This window comes from Oncorhynchus nerka, linkage group LG13 (genome assembly GCF_034236695.1).
Source record: "Oncorhynchus nerka isolate Pitt River linkage group LG13, Oner_Uvic_2.0, whole genome shotgun sequence".
NCBI lineage: Eukaryota > Metazoa > Chordata > Actinopteri > Salmoniformes > Salmonidae > Oncorhynchus > Oncorhynchus nerka.
Window position 1 is genome coordinate 87,070,997 of NC_088408.1, and position 27,708 is coordinate 87,098,704.

Genomic DNA, 27,708 nt, shown 5'->3' on the forward strand with positions numbered 1-27,708 from the left:
GTGTTGGCAGCAGCCACTCAATGGTGGCTGTTTAACAGTCTGATAGCCTTGAGATAGAAGCTGTTTTCAGTCTCTCAGTCCCAGCTTTGATGCACCTGTACTGACCTCGCCTTCTGGATGATAGCGGGGTGAACAGGCAGTGGTTCGGGTGGTTGATGTCCTTGATGATCTTTATGGCCTTCCTGTAACATCGGGTGGTGTAGGTGTCCTGGAGGGCAGGTAGTTTGCCCCGGTGATGCGTTGTGCAGACCTCACTACCCTCTGGAGAGCCTTACGGTTGAGGGCGGAGCAGTTGCCGTACCAGGCGGTGATACAGCCCGCCAGGATGCTCTCGATTGTGCATCTGTAGAAGTTTGTGAGTGCTTTTGGTGACAAGCCGAATTTCTTCAGCCTCCTGAGGTTGAAGAGGCGCTGCTGCGCCTTCTTCACGACGCTGTCAGTGTGAGTGGACCAATTCAGTTTGTCTGTGATGTGTATGCCGAGGAACTTAAAACTTGCTACCCTCTCCACTACTGTTCCATCGATGTGGATAGGGGGTGTTCCCTCTGCTGTTTCCTGAAGTCCACAATCATCTCCTTAGTTTTGTTGACGTTGAGTGTGAGGTTATTTTCCTGACACCACACTCCGAGGGCCCTCACCTCCTCCCTGTAGGCCGTCTCGTCGTTGTTGGTAATCAAGCCTACCACTGTTGTGTCGTCCGCAAACTTGATGATTGAGTTGGAGGCGTGCGTGGCCACGCAGTCGTGGGTGAACAGGGAGTACAGGAGAGGGCTCAGAACGCACCCTTGTGGGGCCCCGTGTTGAGGATCAGCGGGGAGGAGATGTTGTTGCCTACCCTCACCACCTGGGGGCGGCCCGTCAGGAAGTCCAGTACCCAGTTGCACAGGGCGGGGTCGAGACCCAGGGTCTCGAGCTTGATGACGAGCTTGGAGGGTACTATGGTGTTGAATGCCGAGCTGTAGTCGATGAACAGCATTCTCACATAGGTATTCCTCTTGTCCAGGTGGGTTAGGGCAGTGTGCAGTGTGGTTGAGATTGCATCGTCTGTGGACCTATTTGGGCGGTAAGCAAATTGGAGTGGGTCTAGGGTGTCAGGTAGGGTGGAGGTGATATGGTCCTTGACTAGTCTCTCAAAGCACTTCATGATGACGGAAGTGAGTGCTACGGGGCGGTAGTCGTTTAGCTCAGTTACCTTAGCTTTCTTGGGAACAGGAACAATGGTGGCCCTCTTGAAGCATGTGGGAACAGCAGACTGGTATAGGGATTGATTGAATATGTCCGTAAACACACCGGCCAGCTGGTCTGCGCATGCTCTGAGGGCGCGGCTGGGGATGCCGTCTGGGCCTGCAGCCTTGCGAGGGTTAACACGTTTAAATGTCTTACTCACCTCGGCTGCAGTGAAGGAGAGACCGCATGTTTTCGTTGCAGGCCGTGTCAGTGGCACTGTATTGTCCTCAAAGCGGGCAAAAAGTTATTTAGTCTGCCTGGGAGCAAGACATCCTGGTCCGTGACTGGGCTGGGTTTCTTCTTGTAGTCCGTGATTGACTGTAGACCCTGCCACATGCCTCTTGTGTCTGAGCCATTGAATTGAGATTCCACTTTGTCTCTGTACTGACGCTTAGCTTGTTTAATAGCCTTGCGGAGGGAATAGCTGCATTGTTTATATTCGGACATGTTACCAGACACCTTGCCCTGATTAAAAGCAGTGGTTCGCGCTTTCAGTTTCACGCGAATGCTGCCATCAATCCACGGTTTCTGGTTTGGGAATGTTTTTATCGTTGCTATGGGAACGACATCTTCAACGCACGTTCTAATGAACTCGCACACCGAATCAGCGTATTCGTCAATATTTCCATCTGACGCAATACGAAACATGTCCCAGTCCACGTGATGGAAGCAGTCTTGGAGTGTGGAGTCAGCTTGGTCTGACCAGCGTTGGACAGACCTCAGCGTGGGAGCCTCTTGTTTAAGTTTCTGCCTGTAGGCAGGGATCAACAAAATGGAGTCGTGGACAGCTTTTCCGAAAGGGGGGCGGGGCAGGGCCTTATATGCGTCGCGGAAGTTAGAGTAACAATGATCCAAGGTTTTACCACCCCTGGTTGCGCAATCGATATGCTGATAAAATTTAGGGAGTCTTGTTTTCAGATTAGCTTTGTTAAAATCCCCAGCTACAATGAATGCAGCCTCCGGATAAATGGTTTCCAGTTTGCAAAGAGTTAAATAAAGTTCGTTCAGAGCCATCGATGTGTCTGCTTGGGGGATATATACGGCTGTGATTATAATCGAAGAGAATTCTCTTGGAAGATAATGCGGTCTACATTTGATTGTGAGGAATTCTAAATCAGGTGAACAGAAGGATTTGAGTTCCTGTATGTTTCCTTCATCACACCATGTCTCGTTAGTCATGAGGCATACGCCCCCGCCGCTCTTCTTACCAGAAAGATGTTTGTTTCTGTCGGCGCGATGCGTGGAGAAACCCGTTGGCTGCACCGCATCGGATAGCGTCTTCCCAGTAAGCCATGTTTCCGTGAAGCAGAGAACATTGCAGTCTCTGATGTCCCTCTGGAATGCTACCCTTGCTCGGATTTCATCAACCTTGTTGTCAAGAGACTGGACATTGGCAAGAAGAATGCTGGGGAGTGGTGCGCGATGTGCCCTTGTCCGGAGTCTGACCAGAAGACCGCTACGTTTCCCTCTTTTTCAGAGTCGTTTTCTTGGGTCGCTGCATGCGATCCATTCCGTTGTCCTGTTTGTAAGGCAGAACACAGGATCCGCGTCGCGGAAAACATATTCTTGGTCGTACTGATGGTGAGTTGACGCTGATCTTATATTCAGTAGTTCTTCTCGACTGTATGTAATGAAACCTAAGATGACCTGGGGTACTAATGTAAGAAATAACACGTAAAAAAACAAAAAACTGCATAGTTTCCTAGGAACGCGAAGCGAGGCGGCCATCTCTGTCGGCGCCGGAAGTATATTCCCGGAGACTGCTCAGTGTCTGACTACATCCCAAATGACACCCAATTCCCCATAGGGCTGTTCAAAAGTAGTGCACTTCATAGGGAATAAGGTGGAATTTTGGACACATCATGATGGCCAGTCGTTATCTAAATAGTTATCAGAAGTTTATGTAAACTGGAAGCGATAAGTGTTTGCAGCATGTGAGAGGAGAGAGGCCACACCACCCAGGTATTCATGTGAGAGAGGCCACACCACCCAGGTATTCATGTGAGAGAGGAGCGAGGCCACACCACCCAGGTATTCATGTGAGAGAGGAGCGAGACCACACCACCCAGGTATTCATGTGAGAGAGGGGAGAGGCCACACCACCCAGGTATTCATGTGAGAGAGGGGAGAGGCCACACCACCCAGGTATTCATGTGAGAGGAGAGAGGCCACACCACCCAGGTATTCATGTGAGAGACGATCGAGGCAACACCACCCAGGTATTCATGTGAGAGACGAGCGAGGCAACACCACCCAGGTATTCATGTGAGAGAGGGGAGAGGCCACACCACCCAGGTATTCATGTGAGAGGAGAGAGGCCACACCACCCAGGTATTCATGTGAGAGACGAGCGAGGCAACACCACCCAGGTATTCATGTGAGAGAGGGGAGAGGCCACACCACCCAGGTATTCATGTGAGAGGAGTGACGCCACACCACCCAGGTATTCATGTGAGAGAGGGGAGAGGCCACACCACCCAGGTATTCATGTGAGAGACGAGCGAAACAACACCACCCAGGTATTCATGTGAGAGAAGGGAGAGGCCACACCACCCAGGTATTCATGTGAGAGGAGAGAGGCCACACCACCCAGGTATTCATGTGAGAGACGAGCGAGGCAACACCACCCAGGTATTCATGTGAGAGAGGGGAGAGGCCACACCACCCAGGTATTCATGTGAGAGAGGGGAGAGGCCACACCACCCAGGTATTCATGTGAGAGAGGGGAGAGAGATCCCTGTGTGATGACTCAGGGGAGAGTTCTCAACTCCTGCCAAAGACGTGTTCCAACATTAAATCTTCACCAGCAGGCCAACAGCGACCCATTACTTTTACAGTTTAATCCATAAGGGAGTGCTCCAGGTTTATGCCCTTATAATCTATGGACCACTGAGCTCTGGGTAGAGGAGGAGGCGAGGAAGAGAGGATGAGGAGAGGCTTGAGGACTCCCCATGGAGAGTGCTGTTAGACAGGGTCACAGAGAGATACATTATGTACTGGAGTCCTCCAGACCAAATTAAAAAACATTCCAGAGTAGTGGAGACAGGCTCATGGTAAGTGACAAAACATTCTAGATCACTCCATACAGATTGACCAAACATCATGTGAGGGAACAGTTTCTACAATAGAGCTTGGCCCAGAGCTGTTCACTTTAACCCACTTACAATGGACAGAGTCCATTTGAGCAGCAGCCAGTGCATTGCAAGGACATCGCTCAACTCCGGGTCCAGCTATCTCTCTCTATAACGCCATGTTCTGAACTCAGAGACTCGGAGCATAGTTTCACAAATGATGTGGCAACAGAATATGGCCATGAATATGACATTCCTGAATTTTGGTCCCTTAGATTGCACCACTCAGGAGAGACACCATTTACATGGTTACTGGAGCAAAACAATTAGGGCTCCCTTCCCCATTTTCTTTACTCATGATATCTATAGCTTATTACGTTTGACATATTATTTGTCCTTTGTAGTAGTGGTTAATATATAAAATGCATGTTTTCCTTGGCTGTATGGAGGGAGCTGTGTTAGGTCAACATGTAACCCATCCTGTCTGCCTGTCCCTGGACTTTGTCACAGCCCAGTTCAATCTATTTACCTTCACTATTGATCTGGTGCAGTCGGACTGGCTGAAAAAGGAAAGGCTGCCGTTTGCTCAACCAACAACCTTTTCCCATGTGCTCAAACACAGGACTCTGCAACTGTTGTCTGATATAAGATTTGATAAGTGTAAATGCCCTGGACTGTGCAATATTGGATCGAACAAGAAAGGGCATCGGTTCACATGCTAAAGATTTGATACTAAAAAGAGCAATAGATCCGATTTAGAAAAAAAGGAGTATTGTGTTATAAGTTAGATGATTGTTGTCAGAGATAAATGTCAGTTACCGTAGGTGGAATCAGATACAGTAGGTGTGTCATACATTTCAACACATCACATTCTCTCTACAGTGCTGACAATCACATGACGAGACAAACGAGTGTGTGAAAAGGTACGGGGTGTAGCAGTCTACCTGATGACGTCATAGAGCCAGGGTCCATCAGCGAGGCTGATCTCACAGCAGACAGCAAACCCAGGGGGAAGAGGAGGAGGAAGGATGGAGCAGCCATGACAGGGGGAGCTTTCCTTTGCTGGAGAGAGAGAAACAGACACTTGTCAGCGATGTTACCCAATGACATCCCTGTGTGAAATACTGAGCCAATATCTTCTTTACCCTGCACTCTCTTCCTTCCCCCCTCTCCACTCTTATCTGCCCTGCAAGCACAAACTGTGACTGACATTTATTTTCAGCTGGCCTATGTGAAACCTAACCCCGGACAGCACATAATTAACATCCGAGCAGCTACAGAGACGCTCCACACTACTGTACACAAGGTAGTACCTTGTGTACACACACTAAATGTGTTTGTAGTGTGTGTGCGTGCGCGTCCATAATATATATTTATGCCTGCTATACATTTTGTATTTCAAACGCACTCCAATGTATAATGAAGCTGACCTTCAATGGCCTATCCTTAGTGACTTAGCAAACATCCATTCGATATCATACAGTAGTTGCTGACTGTAACCTTTACAGTTCCAGGTGGTCCCGTGCGGTGCCATCCTCCTAAAACTAAAATAGCAGTTCTCATGAAGGCAGAGTGGTAGTGACACAGCAACACTGACAAACGGTTGTGGTTCACCAAGGGGAACAGATTCTACATGTGGCAAGTCCAGACCCTATATATAGGCCAACCTCTGTCTCTCTCCCTTTGTCTCCGTCTGTCTCCCCCTCTCCCCCCTCTCTTTCTGTTTCCCTGTCTCTATCTCTCTCTCTCTCTCTCTCTTTCAAACATCTATTTAGAGCACTGCTTCCCAAATCTGACTGGATTGGGGTCAACTAGAAGTCTTCAGAACCTTCTGGTAACCCCTAAGTGGATATAATAGGTGTTTCTTGCCACAACCTTGTCCGAAGGTACCACCCAGAAGGGACTGACTGACTGGCTGGTCAAGAAGCCTTAGGGTAGACACTAGAGACTAATATTCCTACCGATACTAAAATCTCTATTTATCCAAGTGGGGTATTCATGACAGTATCTAATAATGACCTGGCTATGTTAGAAAAACGACCTGGCCATGTTAGAAAAACGACCTGGCCATGTTAGAAAAACGACCTGGCCATGTTGGAAAAACGACCTGGCCATGTTGGAAAAACGACCTGGCCATGTTGGAAAAACGACCTGGCCATGTTGGAAAAACGACCTGGCCAAGTTAGAAAAACGACCTGGCCATGTTAGAAAAACGACCTGGCCATGTTAGAAAAACGACCTGGCCATGTTAGAAAAACGACCTGGCCATGTTGGAAAAACGACCTGGCCAAGTTAGAAAAACGACCTGGCCATGTTAGAAAAACGACCTGGCCAAGATGTGTTTTATGACAAAGCCACCTATGACAACAATGCAGAGACCGGCAGAACAGGAAGGACTAGAAATTCAAACCTATTGGACTGAAATAGACCTGAAGTATCAGCTTCAAGGCAAAGTAGGTTGAGAATGGGTTACATATATGCTACATTTGGTTTTGAAATGTTTTTATGTATTGTATGGCATTTGTGACAAGTATCAAATGTTATCCTACATATGATCTGTCCATTGAGAAGCATTAGGAGCTCAATCATATATACACTGAGTGTACAAAACATTAGGAACAGTGTGGTCCTAATATTGAGTTGCACCCCCTTTTGCCCTCAGGACAGTCTCAATTTGTCGGGGCATGGAAGCTCACTCATATCTGTAATATAAACAAACCACTTCCTGAGAGTCAAAGCCCATCTGTTGCGTGTGTGTTTACAGGCCAGGAGGCCAAGATATACAAGGCAGGGATTCAAAAGTAAGGAATCTGGCAAAAGGGATACTTGTTTGGCCATAGAAAATGGTTCAGTCCAAAATCAATTACTCCTTTCCTTCCACTTAGTTGTGCTCCCTCTTTCTCACCATCTACGTTTATCACCCTCTATTCCTTCTTCACGCACCTCACACACCTCGGGGAACGCACTCCTCGCAGTCTCTGAAAAAGTGTTCTACTGAAAAAGTTTGGCTACTAGCTAGCTACCTTGTGAGTTTGGATCCCGCGACAGGGTTGGCCACACTCTGCCATCTGTCCAGGGATCCTGCTGATCAAGGGTCTGATGTGCTGCTTGGTGTAGCAGCTAGCCTAGCTACCACTGTTAGCTGCCTATCAAGCCAGCTGGGTTTTCTTGAGGGTTTGAAAGTAGCCCGCGACGCAGTTAGCTCTTGTGGCTGGGAATGCAGATTGTCCCGGTTTTATGACTGTCTAGATCCCTGTTGCTGTTTCAGGACTATCCTGAAGCTGTGCGCCAGAAGAGAAAATAACTTATCCCGGCCATGAAAGCAGCCAGAGCGCGTGGGGACATTGCTTACATTTGCTATGACAGGCTCATTGTCCACCCTCCCTCTCAAAATCCTGGAAGAGATGAGACAGCCAAGCCTATGGGTTTATAGTTTCAACCCCCCCTCCCCCCCCCCCCCGCACACACATCAACTGATTTGTTTGTTATTTTCCATATTATGTCTATCTCTGAGAAGTTACCAAGGAAAGGGATGAAAATAGCCCATTTTAATATATGTATTCTTACATGTTGACCACATCGCTCGCGTACGAGAGTGTTGCAAAATAAATGTACACATACATTTTATTCAATCATTGCACCCACACTGCACACGCGCGTCTGCGAGCATCTGCGTGGCCAGGCGCTAATATAGTACTGGATTATATTTGTGGCGCTCAACGCGCTGCAAGAACAGCCTCTCCCATATCCTCATTGTTTTTTAGGAGCAGATACCCATGTGCCATCTCCTCGAAGAATAAATACACAACACAGAGGACTAAAGGTCAAGAGGGAATTAACGATCAATAGAAAGTGTTTTTTCTGTAATAGGGAATAATGATCAATGGAAATAGTTGTTTTTAAGGATTAATGGTTCAGAGACATGGGAGGAATTTCAGTCCACAACTCATAGCTACATGTGGCAAGATCTCATTGGTCTGAAAAGTCTATACATTGAGCCTGACTATGGATACTTGTTATTTGGCCATTGGCCAATTTTATTGCCAGAAATTCTAATTGGTCAACCACAGGCTAGGGTTGGTGGTTAAAAATTACATAATGTATTTTGTTCTGTGGAGAATCATTGAGGATAGGGAAGAATGAACATCTACCATCTACTTCTCAGCATAACAACTATGATTTGTTCTCTTTGAATAAACCTATTTTTCTCCCCCTGATTTGCTTTGGGGTCAGTGTTATTGAAGAATAACAACAACTGCTAACAGTTTTTAGGAGCATATACCCAGGTGGGTGATTGAAAGATTAACTGAGGTCCACATTCCAGTCGGTGGTGGTAATACACCTAAAGTTAGTTGCCAACCGCCATATAAAGTCCAAAATAAGAAGAAACCTGAAGGAAGGAGGAGAGATGACTAGAAACAAATTCAGGTCCCCAGTCCAGAGCTTCCGGCGACGGTCCCAAGTCCAGCGCTTCCAACCTCCTACGACGGTCCACGGTCCGGAACCTCCTGCGACGGTCCGGAACCTCCTGCGACGATGCCCAGTCCAGGCATGGTGTCCAGTCCCGCTCCAAGGCCGGAGCCTTCCTCTGCGCCGATGCCCAGTCCAGGCATGGTGTCCAGTCCCGCTCCAAGGCCGGAGCCTTCCTCTGCGCCGATGTTCAGTCCAGGCACGGCGTCCAGTCCTGCTCCATGGTTGGACCCGTTGTCTGGGCGGGGGCAAAGTCCCAGCTGACTCAGGTGGCATCAGACTGATAACACGCTCCTTAGGGCAAATGTCGTGCCTCAGACACCAACACAACTCTCTCATTTCTCTCTCCTCCAATTTCTCCATCTTCTCCCAGATTGGCTCTGGTTCACTTCTCGGCCCCGCCGACCACCCCGTGTGCTCCCCCCTAAAACAAAATCGGGGCTGTCTTTTGGGCTTTCTCTGTGGCCGCGAACACCGTCGGCGTCGCTGTCCTCTCTTCTCTCCTTGCGTCTGCTTCCAAGGAAGGCTTTCGTGTCCTCCCATTATTTCCTCCCAAGTCCAGGATATCTTCTCGTCCTTGATCTCCTCCCAAGCCCAGGATACCTTCTCCTACTGAGCATGCTGCTTGTTCCTGGTGTGGTTGGATCTTCTGTCACGGTCGTCGTAAGAACATTCGTACCAAAGCGCAGCGTGATATGAGTTCCAAATATTATAATTTGTGAAAAGCACAAAAAACAATAAAGAGCAAACAACACATGAAGCTATGGAGTGCTCACAGGCAACTAAACATAAACAAGATCCCACAAAACACAGTGGGGAAATGGCTGCCTAAATATGATCCCCAATCAGAGACAACGCTAAACAGCTGCATCTGATTGGGAACCATACCAGGCCAACATAGAAATAAACAACCTAGATTACCCACCCTAGTCACACCCCGACCAAACCAAAATAGAGAATAAAAAGGCTCTCTATGGTCAGGGCGTGACACACACAGTATATACACAGTATATATATACACAGATATATATATATACACACACATACATACACAGATATATATATATATATATACATATATATAAAGTCGGAAGTTTACATACACTTAGGTTGGAGTCATTAAAACTCGTTCTTCAACCACTCCACAAATTTGTTAACAAACTATAGTTTTGGCAAGTCGGTTAGGACATCTACTTTGTGCATGACACAAGTAATTTTTCCAACAATTGTTTACAGACAGTAGTACACAAGTATAAACACCATGGGACCACGTAGCCTTCATACCGCTCAGGAAGGAGATGAACGTACTTTGGTGCGAAAAGTGCAAATAAATCCCAGAACAACAGCAAAGGACCTTGTGGAGATGCTTGAGGAAACATGTACAAAAGTATCTATATCCACAGTAAAACGAGTCCTATATCGACATAACCTGAAAGGCCGTTCAGCAAGGAAGAAGCCACTGCTCCAAAACTGCCATAAACTGCACATGGGGACAAAGATCGTACTTTTTGGAGAAATGTCCTCTGGTCTGATGAAACAAAAACAGAATTGTTTGGCCGTAATGACCATCGTTATGTTTGGAGAAAAAAGGGAGAGGCTTGCAAGCCGAAGAACACCATCCCAACCGTGAAGCACGGGGGTGGCAGCATCATGTTGTGGGGTTGCATTGCTGCAAGAGGGACTGGTGCACTTCACAAAATAGTTGGCATCATGAGGAGGGAAAATGATGTGGATATATTGAAGCAACATCAAGACATCAGTCAGGAAGTTAAAGCTTGGTTGCAAATGGGTCTTCCAAATGGACAATGACCCCAAGCATTCTTCTAAAGTTGTGGCAAAATGGCTTAAGGACAACAAAGTCAAGGTATTGGAGTGGTCATCACAAAGCCCTGACCTCAATCCCATAGACATTTTGTGGGCAGAACTGAAAAAGCGTGTGCGAGCAAGAAGGCCTACAAACCTGATTCAGTTACACCAGCTCTGTCAGGAGTAAATGGGACAAAATTCACCCAACTTATTGTGGGAAGCTTGTGGAAGGCTACCTGAAACGTATGAACCAAGTTAGACTATTTAAAGGCAATGCTACCAAATACTAATTGAGTGTATGTAAATTTCTGACCCACTGGGAATGTGATGAAAGAAATAAAAGATGAAATAAATTATTCTCTCTACTATTATTCTGACATTTCATATTCTTAAAATAAAGCGGTGATCCTAACTGACCTAAAACAGAGAACTTTTACTAGCATTAAATGTCAGGAATTGTGAAAATTAAGTTTAAATGTATTTGGCTAAGGTGTATGCAAACTTCCGAATTCAGAGGTCGAGAGCTGTGTGTCCTCCGAAACACAACCCAACCAAGCCGTACTGCTTCTTGACACAATGCCCGCTTAAACCGGAAGTCAGCCACACCAATGTGTCGGAGGAAACACTGTACACCTGGTGACCGTGTCAGCCAAACCGCCACAGAAGTCGCTAGAGAAGGATTGGACAAGGACATCCCTGCCGGCCAAACCCTCCCCTTACCAAGACGACGCTGGGCCAATTGTGTTCCTCCCCATGGGTCTCCCGGGCGTGGCTGGCTGCGACAGAGCCTGGACATGAACCAGGATCACTAGTGACACAGTTAGCACTGCAATGTGTGCCTTAGACCACTGCACTACTCGGAAGGCCTGATTCGGGGAACTAAATCAACCTATCAGGGAATTTACAAGAGGAAAAATATCATCCACACGTATTGATCAAATTTGTACTCATGTTGTATAACTTTGTCCTAAAGCTGTATCCATACCCATTGGATGCAGTGATCAAAATAGTGGAGTTCCAAAAGCTGGGCCTAAAATAGTATAGATCATCCAAAATATTTTTCTGTGACTCTTATTTGGATAATGTTAAAAATATTTATTGGTCTGAGGTGATAAATAAGGAGCATACAAATGCTGCACTTTATGAATGTACGCATTTGCTTCTTCCAATTATTGATAAACATGCACGTGTTAAGAAACTGACTGTTTGAACCGTTACGGTTCCATGGCTTGATGAGGAATTGAAAAGCTGTATGGATGAAAGAGATGGAGCTAAAGGACTGGCTAATAAGTCTGGCTGCACATCTGACTGGCTGACTTACTGCAAATTGAGAAATGATGTGACAAAAAGGAAGAATAAACTGTATTATGAAGCCATGATCAACGATACAAAGAATGATGGAAGTACTTTAAATTAAATTATGGACAGAAAGACATATTCAACTCCATCTTTCATCAAATCAGATGGCTTATTCATCACAAAACCATGATGTTGCCAATTATTTTTATGATTCATTCATTGGCACAGTGGATAAGCTTAGGCAGGAAAACCCAACAACGAACAATCGTGACTTGTCATATATTTAATCTGAGTCTAGATGAAGGTGTTTGTCCTCAGGCTTGGAGGGAAGCCAAAGTCATTCCGCTACCCAAGAGTGGTAAAGCAGCCTTTACTGGTTCTAACAGCAGACCTATCAGCTTGTTGCCATCTCTTAGCAAACTGTTGGGAAGGGCACTCAACATGTACTGCACTGACAGAAATGACTGATGATTGGTTGAAAGAAAGTGATAATAAGAAGAATGTGGGAGCTGTCCTGATAGATTTAGTGCAGCCTTTGGTATTATTGCCCGTCGTGACCGGTTGTTGAGATAATGCACACTACCGTTCAAAAGTTTGAGGCCACTTAGAAATGTCCTTGTTTGCCATGAAAACATACATGAAATTAGTTGAAAAATGAATAGGAAATAAAGTCAAGACGTTGACAAGGTTATAAATAATTATTTTTAATTGAAATAATAGTGTCCTTCAAATTTTGCTTTCGTCAAAGAATCCTCCATTTGCAGCCTTGCAGACCTTTGGCATTCTAATTGTCAATTTGTTGAGGTCATCTGAAGAGATTTCACCCCATGCTTCCTGAAGCACCTCCCACAAGTTGGATTGGCTTGATGGGCACTTCTTATGTACCATATTGTCAAGATGCTCCCACAACAGCTCAATAGGGTTGAGATCTGGTGACTGTGCTGGCCACTCCATTATAGACAGAATACAGGCTGACTGCTTCTTCCCTAAATAGTTATTGCATAGTTTGGAGATGTGATTTGGGTCATTGTCCTGTTGTTGGAGGGGGAAAAAATCAGCCGTTTCCAGCAACAAAAGTAATTTACAACATTAACAACGTCTACACTGTATTTCTGATCAATTTGATGTTATTTTAAAAATGGACAAAAACAATAGCTTTTCTTTCAAAAACAAGGACATTTCTAAGTGACCCCAAACTTTTGAAAGGCTTTTCAACCTCCATCTAATATAACTCAGAGGGTTTTGTTTAATAGAAGCCTCTCTAATGTCAAACTAATAGGGTGTGGTGTACCGCAGGGCAGCTCTCTAGACCCGCAACTCTTTTCTATTTTTACCAATGATCTGCCACTGGCATTAAACAAAGCCTGTGTGTCCATGTATGTTGATGATTCAATCATATAAACTCAGCAAAAAAAGAAACGTCCTCTCACAGTCAACTGCATTTATTTTCAGCAAACTTAATAAGTGTAAATATTTGTATGAACATAACAAGATTCAATAACAGACATAAACTGAACAAGTTCCACAGACATGTGACTAACAGAAATGGAACAATGTGTCCCTGAACAGAGGGGGGGTCAAATCAAAAGTAACCATATCTGGTGTGGCCACCAGCTGTATTAAGTACTGCAGTGCATTTCCTCCTCATGGACTACACAGATTTGCCAGTTCATTCTGTGAGATGTTACCCCACTCTTCCACCAAGGCACCTGCAAGTAACCTGACATTTCTGGGGGGAATGGCCCTAGCCCTCACCCTCCGATCCAACAGGTCCCAAACGTGCTCAATGGGATTGAGATCCGGGCTCTTCACTGGTCATGGCAGAACACTGACATTCCTGTCTTTCAGGAAAATCACACACAGAACGAGCATTATGGCTGGTGGCAATGTCAAGCTGGACCATCACCCCTGGTGAGACAAAAATGCGACTCGTCAGTGAAGAGCACTTTTTGCCAGTCCTGTCTGGTCCAGCGCCGGTGGGCTTGTGCCCATAGGTGACGTTGGTGCTGGTGATGTCTGGTGAGGACCTGCCTTACAACAGGCCTACAAGCCCTCAGTCCAGCCTATCTCAGCTTATTGCGGACAGTCTGAGCACTGATGGAGGGATTGTCCGTTCCTGGTGTAACTCGGGCAGTTCTTGTTGCCATGTACCTGTCGCGCAGGTTTAATGTTCGGATGTACCCGATCCTGTGCAGGTGTTGTTACACGTGGTCTGCACTGCGAGGACGATAGGCTGTCCGTCCAGTCTCCCTGTAGTGCTGTCTTAGGCGTCTCACAGTACGGACATTGCAATTTTTTGCCTTCTTGCAGCATGCCTAAGGCACGTTCACGAGGATGAGCAGGGACCCTGGGAATCTTTCTTTTGGTGTTTTTCAGTCAGTAGAAGTGCCTCTTTATTGTCCTAAGTTTTCATAACTGTGACCTTAATTGCCTACCGTCTGTAAGCTGTTAGTGTCTTAACGACAAAACCAGAGGTGCATGTTCATTAATTGTTCATGGTTCAATGAACAAGCATGGGAAACAGTGTTTTAACTAGACGTCACCCTATTATGATTTTTCAACGCCGATACCGATTATTGGAGGACCAAAAAAAGCCAATTGTCACATATTGTTATGGGAGCGAAGCAGGAGATGAGAAGCAGGTACGGGGAGTGAAGGTTTATTAGCTGATGAACATGAAACGGAACAGGAACAGCGTCTGGACAGGAGCACATAACAAACACAATACGGAACAATGCGGACACAGGGAACACAACCAAGGAACAGACAGGGGGTAATCAACAAAGTGAAGGAGTCCAGGTGCCCTCGAGCGCCAGGGAGGAGGAGGAGGAGCAGGAGCAGACATGACACTGATACCGATTACTTGGACGATTTATATATATATATACGGTATATATATTTGTAATTATGACAATTACAACAATACTGAATGAACACTTATATTAACTTAATATAATACATAAATAAAAATGAATTTAGTCTCAAATAAATAATAAAACATGTTCAATTTGGTTTAAATAATGCAAAAACACAGTGTTGGAGAAGAAAGTAAAAGTGAAATATGTGCCATGTAAAAAAGCTAACTTTTAAGTTCCTCGCTCAGAACATGATAACATATGAAAGCTGGTGGTTCCTTTTAACATGAGTCTTCAATATTCCCAGTTAAGAAGTTTTAGGTTGTAGTTATTATAGGAATTATAGGACTATTTATCTCTATACTATTTGTATTTCATATACCTGTGACTATTGGATGTTCTTATAGGCACTATAGTATTGCCAGCCAAACCTCGGGAGTTGATAGGCTTGAAGTGATGAACAGCGCTGTGCTTCAAGCATTGCGAAGAGCTGCTGGCAAATGCAGGAAAGTGCTGTTTGAATGAATGCTTACGAGCCTGCTGCTGCCTACCACCACTCAGTCAGACTGCTCTATCAAATATCAAATCATAGACTTAATTATAATATAATAAACGCACAGAAATACGAGCCTTATTACGAGCTTTATTTTAACTAAATATGTAGGTTTAAAACAATATACTTGTGTATTGATTTTTAAGAAAGGCATTGATGTTCATGGTTAGGTACATTGGTGCAATGACAGTGCTTTATTCGCAAATGTGCTTGTTAAATCCTCACCCGTTTGGCGAAGTAGGTGTGATTCAAGGATAAATTAACAGGCACCACATTGATTATCTGCAACGCAGGACAAGCTAGTTAAACTAGTAATATCATCAACCATGTGTAGTTAACTAGTGATTATGTTAAGATTGATTATTTTTTACAAGATATGTTTAATGCTAGCTAGCAACTTACCTTGGCTCCTTGCTGCACTCGCATAACAGGTAGTCAGCCTGCCACGCAGTCTCCTCATGGAGTGCAATGTAATCGGCCATAATCGGCGTCCAAAAATGCAGATTACCGATTGTTATGAAAACCTGAAATCGGCCCCAATTAATCGGCCATGTCGATTAATCGGTCGACCTCTATTTAAATTAATCGGTCGACCTCTAATACATTTAAACTCAGTTTTTCACAATTCCTGATATTTAATCCTAATAGAAATTCCCTGTCTTAGGTCAGTTAGGATCACCACTTATTTTAAGAATGTGAAATGTCAGAATGATAGTAGCTTAAGATAATTATTTCTTTCAGCTTTTATTTCTTTCATCACATTCCCAGTGGGTCAGAAGTTTACATACACTCAATTAGTATTTGGTGGCATTGCCTTGAATTTTTTTTACTTGGGTCAAACGTTCCGGGTAGCCTTCCACAAGTTTCCCACAAGAAATTGTGTGAATTTTGGCCCATTACTCCTGACAGAGCTGGTGTAACTGAGTCAGGTTTGTAGGCCTCCTTGCTCGCACACACTTTTTCAGTTCTGCCCACAAAATGTCTATCGGATGGAGGTCAGGGCATTGCGACGGCAACTCCAATACCTTGACTTTGTTGTCCTTAAGCCATTTTGCCACACCTTTGGAAGTATGCTTGGGGTCATTGTCCATTTGGAAGACCCATTTGCGACCAAGCTTTAACTTCCTGACTGATGTCTTAGATGTTGCTTTAATATAGCCACATAATTTTCATCACCAATGATGCCATCTATTTTGTGAAGTGCACCAGTCCCTCCTGCAGCAATGCACCCCCACAACATGATGCTGCCACTCCCATGCTTCACGGTTGGGATGGTGTTCTTCGGCTTGCAAGCCTCCCTCTTTTTCCTCCAAACATAACGATGGTCATTATGGCCAAACAATTCTATTTTTGTTTCATCAGACCAGAGGACATTTCTCCAAAAAGTACGATCTTTGTCCCCATGTGCAGTTGCAAACCGTAGTCTGGCTTTTTTATGGCGGTTTTGGAGCAGTGGCTTCTTCCTTGCTGAGCGGCATTTCAGGTTATGTCGATATAGGACTTGTTTTACTGTGGATATAGATACTTTTGTACCTGTTTCCTCCAGCATCTTCACAAGGTCCTTTGCTGTTGTTCTGGGATTTGCACTTTTCGCACCAAAGTACGTTCAACTCTAGGAGACAGAACGCATCTCCTTCCTGAGTGCTATGACGACTGCGTAGTCCCATGGTGTTAATACTTGCGTACTATTCTTTGTACAGATGAACGTGGTACCTTCAGGCATTTGGAAACTGCTCCCAAGGATGAACCAGACTTGTGGAGGTCTACAATTTTTTTCTGAGTTCTTAGCTGATTTATTTTGATTTTCCCATGATGTCAAGCAAAGAGGTACTGAGTTTGAAGGTAGGCCTTGAAATACATCCACAGATACACCTCCAATTGACTCATATGATGTCAATTAGCCTATCAGAAGCTTCTAAAGCCATGACATCATTTTCTGGAATTTTCCAAGCTATTTTAAAGGCACAGTCAACTTAGTGTATGTAAACTTCTGACCCACTGGAATTGTGATACAGTGAATTATAAGTGAAATAATCTGTCTGTAAACAATTGTTGGAAAAATTACTTGAGTCATGCACAAAGTAGATGTTCTAACCAACTTGACAAAGCTATAGTTTGTTAACAAGGAATTCGTGGAGTGGTTGAAAAACAAGTTTTAATGACTCCAACCTAAGTGTATGTAAACTTCCGACTTCAACTGTAGTTAAGCTGCAGTTGGCCTTGGACAGAGCGGCACGTCTTGCTCTTCATTGTAATCAGAAGGATAATATAAATACTATGCATGCCAGTCTCTTGGCTAAGATTTGAGGAGAGACTGACTGCATCACTGCTTCTTTTTATAGGAAACATTAATGTGCTGAAAATTCTCCCTCCCTCTCTCGCTCCAACCCCCCTACTCCAGCATGTAGCCCCATTCTAATTGACCATTAATCTTCACTTCTTTCCCTTTCCTCTAGATTCTGCTGTTTAACCTCTCGCTCAATTCTCTACCAAACAAGACCAGACAGCTTACTCTACTCCATAATCTTTGAGTTTCTGCTCCGCGCTTTTAGAAAATAGTCTGTCCCCATTAGAGGTCGACCGATTAATCGGAATGGCCGATTGATTGGGGCCGATTTCAAGTTTTCATAACAATCGGAAATCTGTATTTTTGGGCGCCGATTTCCTATTTTTTTAATACCTTTATTTAACCAGGCAAGTCAGTTAAGAACACATTCTTATTTTCAATGACGGCCTAGGAACGGTGGGTTAACTGCCTTGTTCAGGGGCAGAACGACAGATTTTCACCTTGTCAGCTCAGGGGATCCAATCTTGCCGTCCAACGTTCTAACCACTCCACGAGGAGCCTGCCTGTTACGCGAATGCAGTAGAAGCCAAGGTAAATTGCTAGCTAGCATTAAACTTATCTGATAAAAAAGCAATCAATCATAATCACTAGTTATAACTACTAATCCAGTTTAGCAGGCAATATTAACCAGGTGAAATTGTGTCATTTCTCTTGTGTTCATTGCACGCAGAGTCAGGGTATATGCAGCAGTTTGGGCCACCTGGCTCTTTGCGAACTAATTTGCCAGAATTTTACGTAATTATGACATAACATTGAAGGTTGTGAAATGTAACAAGAATATTTAGACTTAGGGATGTCACCCGTTAGATGAAATACCGAACGGTTCCGTATTTCACTGAAATAATAAACGTTTTGTTTTCGAAATGATAGTTTCCGGATTCGACCATATTAATGACCAAAGGCTCGTATTTCTGTGTGTTGTTATGTTACAATTAAGTCTGATTTGATAGAGCAGTCTGACTGAGCAGCAGCAGGCTCGTAATCATTCATTCAAACAGCACTTTCGTGCGTTTTGCCAGCAGCTCTTCACAAGCACAGCGCTGTTTATGACTTCAAGCCTATCAGCCTAATGGCTGGTGTAACCAATGTGAAATGGCTAGCTAGTTAGCTGGGTGTGCGCTAATACCGTTTCAAACGTCACTCGCTTTTAGATTTGGAGTAGTTATAACCTCTTGCGCTCCAAAGGCCGTGGCTTTTGTGGAGCGATGGGTAACGATGCTTCGAGTGTGGCTGTTGTCGATGTGTTCCTGGTTCGAGCCCAGGTAGGGGAGAGGAGACGGACGGAAGCTATACTGTTACACTGGCAATACTATAGTGCCAATAAGAACATCCAATAGTCAAAGGTATGTGAAATACAAATGGTATAGAGACAAATAGTCCTATAAATACTATATTAACTACAACCTTAAACCTCTTACCTTGGAATATTGAAGTATCATGTTAAGAGGAACCACCAACTTTCATATGTTCTCATGTTCTGAGCAAGGAAGTTAAACGTTAGCTTTTTTACAAGGCACATATTTTACATGGCACATATGTGTACCCTATACATGGCACATATTTGACATGGCACACATGTTTACACGGCACACATTTTTACCCTATACATGGCACATATTTTACATGGCACATATTTTCACCCTATACATGGCACATATTTTACACGGAGCATATTTTACATGGCACATATTTTCCCTATACATGGCACATATTTTACATGGCACATATGTTTACCCTATACATGGCACATATTTTGCATGGCACATATTTTACATGGCACATATTTTTCATGGCACACATTTTTACCCTATACATGGCACATATTGCATATTGGCACATATTACTTTCTTCTCCAACACTTTGTTTTTGCATTATTTAAACCAAATTGAACATGTTTCATTATTTATTTGAGGCTAAATTGATTTTTTGTTGTTGTATTATATTAAGTTAAAATAAGTGTTCATTCAGTATTTTTGTAATTGTCATTATTACAAATTAAAAAAATTAAAAAACGTCCGATTAATCGGTATCGGCTTTTTTGGTCCCCCAATAATTGGTATCGGTATCGGCGTTGAAAAATCATAATCGGTCGACCTCTAGACCCCATAGGAGAACCTACGGGACTGCAGGCACACTCTGAATCCATCTAAAACACACTGCTACTGTTCTGAGGATCAACCCCTAACTCACTAAGAACCAACCAAACTCCTGCCAGAGATATATGACTACACCTTCCTGACTAAATGCTTTGGGTAGCCTCGGTATTGTACTGCGCAGCAATCATTCAACAAAGTTACTTATAGTCACCTAGGAGGCAATGATGTCATAATGTACAACCTATTAGGATCTAAATCTATAACTTTATTAACACCATAATCGAATCAACCAAACAGCATCATACTTTGTTGTCCATAACATAGGCAAAGGGGCATGGATGGTTAGCCAACATCAAATCAGGCCGAAAGGTAGAATTGCTTAAAGGCCCTACCTTCTTTCCATTTATTGATTGGGGCTTTCATCCAGTCAGTTAGTCTAAGTGGAGAATTGTTTTCATGTTTTGCCTTTGTTGCAATGTCTTTAGTGTTGTGAGCAGAACGTGTAGAATTAGAGGGTTGTAAGTCTATGGATCTGAGGCCTCTCTAATCTCCTGTCTATCTTTGTTCTGTCCTGCTCAGGTTCTTGTTCTATGGAGGCCCTCATTGAAGTGTTGTTAGTCTTACCTGGGGTAACAGGGTTCGGCAGCTAACACTCATCAGACTAGCCTCGATCTAATTCCTATCTCGTTCCCTCTCCTCCACTCCCCCCCCCCTCTCTCGTTCTCTCCCCTCCCTCTCTCTCGCCCCAACTCTCTCTCTCGTCCCCCCCTCTCGTTCTCACTCACCCCAACCTCTCTCTCGTTCTCCATCACCCCCTCTCTCTAGTTCTCTCCTCCAAAACTCTCTCGTCCCTATCTCTCTCTCGTTCTCTCCTCCCCCTCTCCTTCTCTCTCCTCCCTCTCTCTCTCTCCTCCCTCTCTCTCGTTCTCTCTCCTCCCTCTCTCTCTCTCTCGTTCTCTCTCCTCCCTCTCCCTCTCGTTCTCTCTCCTCCCTCTCTCTCTCGTTCTTCTTCCCCCTCTCATTCTCTCCTCCCCACCTCTAGTCCCCCCTCTCATGTTCTCTCCCACCCCCTCTGTCTCGTTCTCTTCCACCCCACCTCTCTCTCATTATCTTCCACCCCTTCTCTCTCATTCTCTCCCACCCCACCTCTCTCATTCTCTCCCACCCCACCTCTCTCTCATTATCTTCCACCCCTTCTCTCTCATTCTCTCCCACCCCACCTCTCTCTCATTCTCTCCCACCCCACCTCTCTCTCATTCTCCCCCACCCCCATCTCTCTCGTTCTCCCTCACCCTCCTCTTTCGTTCTCTCCTATCCACCTCTCTCCTTCTCTCCTCCCCACCTCTAGTCCCCACCTCTCTCGTTCTCTCTCACCCCCCTCTCGGTCTCTCACCCTCAGTCTCTCTCGTTCTTGTTCTCCCTCACTCCCCCTCAATCGTTCCCTCACCCCCTCGTTCCCTCACTCCCCTCTCTCGTTCTCTCACTCTCCCCCTCTCGTTCTCTCACCCCCCTCTCGTTCTTCTCTCCTCCTCTCCCCCTCTTGTGTTCTTCTCTCCTCCTCTCCCCCTCTCGTTCTCTCGTTCTCTCCTCCCCCTCTCTCGTTCTCTCATCCCCCTCTCGTTCTCTCCCACCCCCACTCTCTCGTTCTCTCCCACCCCCACTCTCTCGTTATCTCCCACCCCCACTCTCGTTCTCTCCCAGCCCCACTCTCTCGTTCTCTCCCAGCCCCACTCTCTCGTTCTCTCCCACCCCCACCTCGTGTTCTCTCCCAGCCCCACTCTCTCGTTCTCTCCCACCCCACCTCGTGTTCTCTCCCACCCCACCTCTCTTGTCCTCTCCCTCCCCCACCTCTTGTTCTCCCCCACCTCTTGTTCCCCCCCTCTCACCTCGTGTTCTCTCCCAGTCCCACTCTCTCGTTCTCTCCCACCCCACCTCTCTCGTCCTCTCCCTCCCCCCACCTCTTGTTCTCTCCCTCTCCTCCTCTCCTCGCGCTCCCCCTCTCCTCCTCCCTCATCCCCCCTTCCTCCTCTCTCACACCCCTCTTCCTACTCTCTCGTTCCCCCTTCTCTCCTCCTCCTCTCGTTCCTCCTCTCTCTCCTTCTTCTTCTTCTCTCACCCCCTCTCATCTCTCGCCCCCCCTCTCTCAGTTCACTTGAACCCTCTTATTGAGCCACCGAGGAAAATACTCAGAGGAATGCGCTGAACAGTGTGCGTGTGTGTGCGTGCGAGTGCAAAGGTTTCTTTGAGAGCCTGACATGGATCACTTGGCTCTCCAGCTCGTCTCTCCTATCTTAGTGTAGCGTGTGTGGCCTGCTGGTTCTTCCTCTGTAGAATGATGTTGACACATCATCAAGGGTCAAGAGTCCACTCAATCATCACAACATGGAGACATCCCTCCAAGAGTGTATGAGGGTGATCTCATTCTCACCTAAATTTGTGTGCTACCTATAATCTGCATCCAACCGGCATAAATTCTCACCACTAACTTCAAGACATCATAAAGAGAGAGCTTTTGAAATGAAAGTAATACAGCATTTTTTTCTTCACGTTGCCAAATGAAGCCTTTGGTTCTAGATTGAAGCAGTGCTATAACTTTTTGATTACAGGCTCAAAATGGAAACTCTTCAGTCTATTCTTCTTCTGAGAAATGAAAGCTATTCCATGTGAGAAATTGTCAAGAAGATCTCGTACAACGCTGTGTACTACTCCCTTCACAGAACAGCACATTCTGGCTCTAACCAGAATAGAAAGAGTGAGAGGCCCTGGTAAACAACTGAGCAAGAGGACAAGTACATTAGTGTTTTTTGAATGGCAGTATATATATATATACACACACACACAGGAAACACTGTGTGTGTATGTATGCATGTTGTCACGCCCTGACCTTAGAGATCCTTTTTATGTCTCTATTTGGTTTGGTCAGGGTGTGATTTGGGGTGGGTATTCTATGTTCTATTATTTGTATTTCTATGTTTTGGCCAGGTAGGGTTCTCAATCAGGGACAGCTGTCTATCGTTGTCTCGGATTGAGAACCACACTTAGGTAGCCCTTTTCCCACCTGTCTTTGTGGGAGGTTGACTTTCGTTTATGGCACATAGCCTGTAGCTTCACAGTTGTTTTCTCTGCGTCATTTTTTATAATAAAATAAAATGTACGCTCAACACGCTGCACCTTGGTCCACTTCCTTCAACAGCCGTGACATATGTACGTACGCACAGTACCAGTCAAAAGTTGACACACCTACTCATTCAAGGTTTTTCTTTATTTTATTAATTTTCTACATTGTAGAATAATAGTGAGACATCAAAACTATGAAATAAAACATATGGAACCATGTAGAAACCAAAAAAGGTTTGGCCAATAGGCTTGGAGCCTCTTTGGATTGTGATGCGGCTAAAATTCTGACAGTCAATCTAGAAGCTATTGAACCAAGATGCAAAGTATAAGGTTCGCCATCGCCCCCACCAGTTTTTTTTCATCAGTAAGTTAAAAACTTGAGCAAACACCACACCGCCTACAACATGAGTGTGCATGTCCTACAGATGTGGCAATGGTTAGAACACATTGGTGTGTGTGTGTGTGTGTGTGTGAACCACATAGGCAGGAATGTTCTCTTCAGTCTAGGGGTGTGAACGTTTAAACAAAGTTGGGATCCTTAACATTTTCTAGACGATAGGCTATAAAGGCCTGGGGAAAGTTGTGTAATTTAAATAAAACCAGAGAGGAAGAGGCATGCAAAACAAGACATTGCAAGATGCATATTACCAAGACATTGGCGCACGGTCCTGCCTGCCCCTCCTCTCCCTCCCTCCCTCAGGCTGTCCTGCCTGCCCCTCCTCTCCCTCCCTCAGGCTGTCCTGCCTGCCCCTCCTCTCCCTCCCTCAGGCTGTCCTGCCTGCCCCTTCTCTCCCTCCCTCAGGCTGTCCTGCCTGCCCCTCCTCAGGCTGTCCTGCCTGCCCCTCCTCTCCCTCCCTCAGGCTGTCCTGCCTGCCCCTCTCACTCCCGCTGGCCGGCCTGCCCCTCCTCTCACTCCCTCGCTCAGGCTGTCCTGCCTGCCCCTCCTCTCCCTCCCTCCCTTCCTCGTGCTGGCCGGCCTGACCCTCCTCTCAAATCAATTTAAGGGGCTTTTATTGGCATGGGAAACACATGTTAACATTGCCAAGGCAAGTGAAGTAGACAATAAACAATAAAAATGAACAGTAAATATTACACACACAGAAGTTCCAAAATAATAAGACATTTCAAATCTCTCTCTCCAATGTGTCTTTATTGGCATGGGAAAATACGTTTACATTGCCAAAGCAAGTAAAAAACAAAAAGTGAAATAAGCAATCAGAAGTTAACAGTAAACACTACACACACAAAGGTTTCAAAAGGATAAAGACATGAAATGTTATGTTATTAGCGATGTACAGTGTTGTAACTGTGTGCGAATAGTTGTAGTATGAATGGCAAGGGGAAATAAATAAACAGATATATACGGGTTGTATTTACAATGTTGTTTGCGCTCCACTGGTTGCTTTTTCCTAGTGGCAACAGGTCACTGCGGAATTCTTGATTCTCCCCTTTCACCGGGTTACTGATGTTGCTGGGATACAGAGGTATCGTCGGGCCAGTCTTGCAAGCACAGGGTACTTACTCTTTATTGCCGAGTGAGTGGTTTTCTTTTTTTGTATCAATATTAAAATTACAGTAGTCTACTTGTATCGATGACCTTTTTCAGACAATGAAATGTGGCCCCTTGAAAGCATCTCGGCTACGACATGTTTGCTTGTCTGTTAGGGTAGGCTACACTACGTATTTTTTAAACGCCAACACGAAACCTTCTCTGGAGATACGAAACATTTTACTTGTCTGTAAAGGAATGCCGCTTCTGAAGTTCCATCACTAGGCGACCAGAACTGTCAATCAAATCATCTTGAGCTGCTGCGTGCAGCCTGCCTACCTGTGCACAGACCAACCTTCTCCTAAAAAAGTACTTTAAAGTTTGTTAAATACCGGGACTTACCAAGACATTTACACTGAACAAAAATATAAAACGCAACATGTAAAGTGTTGGACCCATGTTTCATGAGCTGAAATAAAATATCCCCGAAATGAACCACATGCACAAAAAGCTCATTTCTCTCAAATTTGTTTACATCCCAGTTTGTGAAGCATTTTAGCCTGTCAAGATAATCTATCCACCTAAACAGCATGATCATTACACAGGTGCACCTTGTGCTGGCGACAATAAAAGGCCACTCTAGAATGTGCAGTTTGTCTCAAGTTCTGAGGGAGCGTGCATTTGACATGCTGACTGCAGCAATGTTCACCAGAGCTGTTGCCAGAGAATTCAATGTTAATTTCTCTACCATAAACCACCTCCAACCTCATTTTAGAGAATTTGTCAGTACATCCAACCAGCCTCACAACCGTAGACCACGTGTAACCTGCGTTTATAAATGTTGCGTTTTATTTTTGTTCAGTATAAACGGCAGAAAAAAATACATCAGCACATCTATCAGCAATGTTTATTGTTGTCAGGGAAACAATCCCAGGCTTGCAGTTAACGTGCGACGCCTCCTGGGGGCCATGTTGAAAGACGACCACATGAATTATTCCGTTAACAACATCGTTGATTCATCACCACGGGCATTTTCTGTAGATCATTTGGCTGCTCTAACAAGGCAGGAAAGACAACAGGAAAACAATGTATACAGATTCCTGTCAATCATGAAACACCGTTGGTGACACCAATGAGCTAAGACTCAAGAACGGTCAAAAAAGTGAATAAACCTTTTTGCACGTTAAAACCTGAACCTGAGATTCATTTAGATGTTATGCTAACAAGGTGTTAACAACAACACTACAGTAAGTTAGCCAAAATGAGCTAGCTAGATAGCTTGCAGTCTTCGCATGTGTCACATGAGTTTCAAAGTTTGGGGAAGCAATTTTTTCACCATGATTGTTCAATAAAAACGAACTTGTCTTGAATGTAACCATGTAACCTAGGCCAAAAAGGCGTCCTGGCTAAACGGGATCCAACTTCTGTCAAATTAACGTCAAAGTAATTTTTTGCACTTTAGCTTACCCTTAACCCTATTCCTAACCTTAATCTAATGATCCTAACCTGCTATATTCATTCTCGTAACCTGCAGCGTAAATTCTACTAACTTGCTATGAAATGTCAAATATTAAGTTAATTTGACCAAAGCTGGATCCCTTCCATGACCATGAAAAAGTGAGACGCAAGTTGTACGATATGACGTCCATATATCCTGGAGGACATTATTGTCAAAGAAAAACAGCGGTTACCATGTATTCATATAATAACCCAATGATAATCTGTTGAGAACTTCATTCATAAGAGGGAAAATGTATGGACATAGAACAAAGGCTTCAATGGGGTAGGACAACCTGCTGTGTTGACTATTGGTTGTTCTTTATGACACTAAAACACCTGAATGAATTAAACACAGCCAAACAACACTGAAGAGACCTGATGGTATAGCTGACCTGAGAAAGTGATTCTAACATCAGGTGGGCTTTTCATTTGTTATGTACTACTGTAGGTTCAACCAGCTGACCTCTATCAAGACACCCATGTTGACTGGATTCCCACTGTGAAGATGAGCAATGCTGCAGCAGCATCCGTTTCTACTGTGTCCTTTTCCAGATATAACTGAGGGATGTCTCCTCTCATACGAGATGTTTGTCATAGGCTGTGACAATCTGAATGATTATGTTGTGCCATTTAGAGAGCACCTTCAGGTGTGTTAGTGTAGGGCTGGAACAGACGCCTGCACACCCAGCAGGGTTGGCCTGCTCCAGTTGGAATAGGACTATACAATGTGTGTAACTTTTAAACTGTATTTTTTGTTCACAAAATGTGCTATCATAGGTACACAGAATCCATGGTATACAAGGATGTACCCTTATTTTCTCGTGACATTCATTGGGACCGCTTCATCTGCAGACAGGGTTTTACGGCTCTGTATCGGAGGACAGAAAACATCAAAGAAACAGGCTTCATTATACTCAAATTAGACAGCACTGAATATTATGTTGCTATACAGTATCTCTCTGTCCTCAGTTTTTCCTTGCTAGGGACTGGAACAGGAGAATAGGTTCATAATGTCCTCCCACAAAGGTAATGCACGTGCCCTATCCAGAGTAGCCTACTCTGCCTTCTCGGACAGCTGGAACAGGAGAATAGGTTCATAATGTCCTCCCACAAAGGTAATGCACGTGCCCTATCCAGAGTAGTCTACTCTGCCTTCTCGGACAGCTGGAACAGGAGAATAGGTTCATAATGTCCTCCCACAAAGGTAATGCACGTGCCCTATCCAGAGTAGCCTACTCTGCCTTCTCGGACAGCTGGAACAGGAGAATAGGTTCATAATGTCCTCCCACAAAGGTAATGCACGTGCCCTATCCAGAGTAGCCTACTCTGCCTTCTCGGACAGCTGGAACAGGAGAATAGGTTCATAATGTCCTCCCACAAAGATAATGCACGTGCCCTATCCAGAGTAGCCTACTCTGCCTTCTCGGACAGCTGGAACAGCTGGCTAATCCTTTCATCCTCTTCCATGGCTGTTAACTAGCTACCAAGCTACAAATTCATTTAGAGCTACAGTACAACGATAAATACATCAATATAGGTACCTAACTAGCTAATTACAGTAGGAAGTTAGCAAGCTGGTTATATTTCATTCACTTAGCTAGCTACAGTATGTAAAGTTGGCTAACTGGTGAACATTACATTAGCAGCTTATTTGAGTAAGCCTGCACACTAGGTTTCTTACATTGATCATTTTCTAAATATATTTACTTACTTGAGTAGGTTCTCCCACTGCCTCCATTTTCTAGGTCCTGAGACAAATGAAGTTTCCATTGGTTGCAAAAGGCAGCCAGCCATGTGGACGATTAGAGGACTTCCAACAGACTGAGTTTGGTCATCCAACATGGCGCCTGGTGCGGTTGCTAGGTGATTTGTGACGCA

General features: G+C 44.8%; 1 protein-coding gene across 1 annotated transcript in view; it reads right to left on the bottom strand.

The window, feature by feature from the left end:
* Positions 1 to 27,708, bottom strand: part of LOC115140321 (growth hormone receptor-like) — a 79,979-nt gene that overhangs the window by 43,935 nt on the left and 8,336 nt on the right. The window contains exon 2 of the mRNA XM_029678652.2: positions 5,243 to 5,360. Coding sequence (XP_029534512.2) covers positions 5,243 to 5,339 — 97 coding nt within the window. The 5' untranslated portion in view covers positions 5,340 to 5,360. The remainder of the gene's footprint in view (positions 1 to 5,242; positions 5,361 to 27,708) is intronic.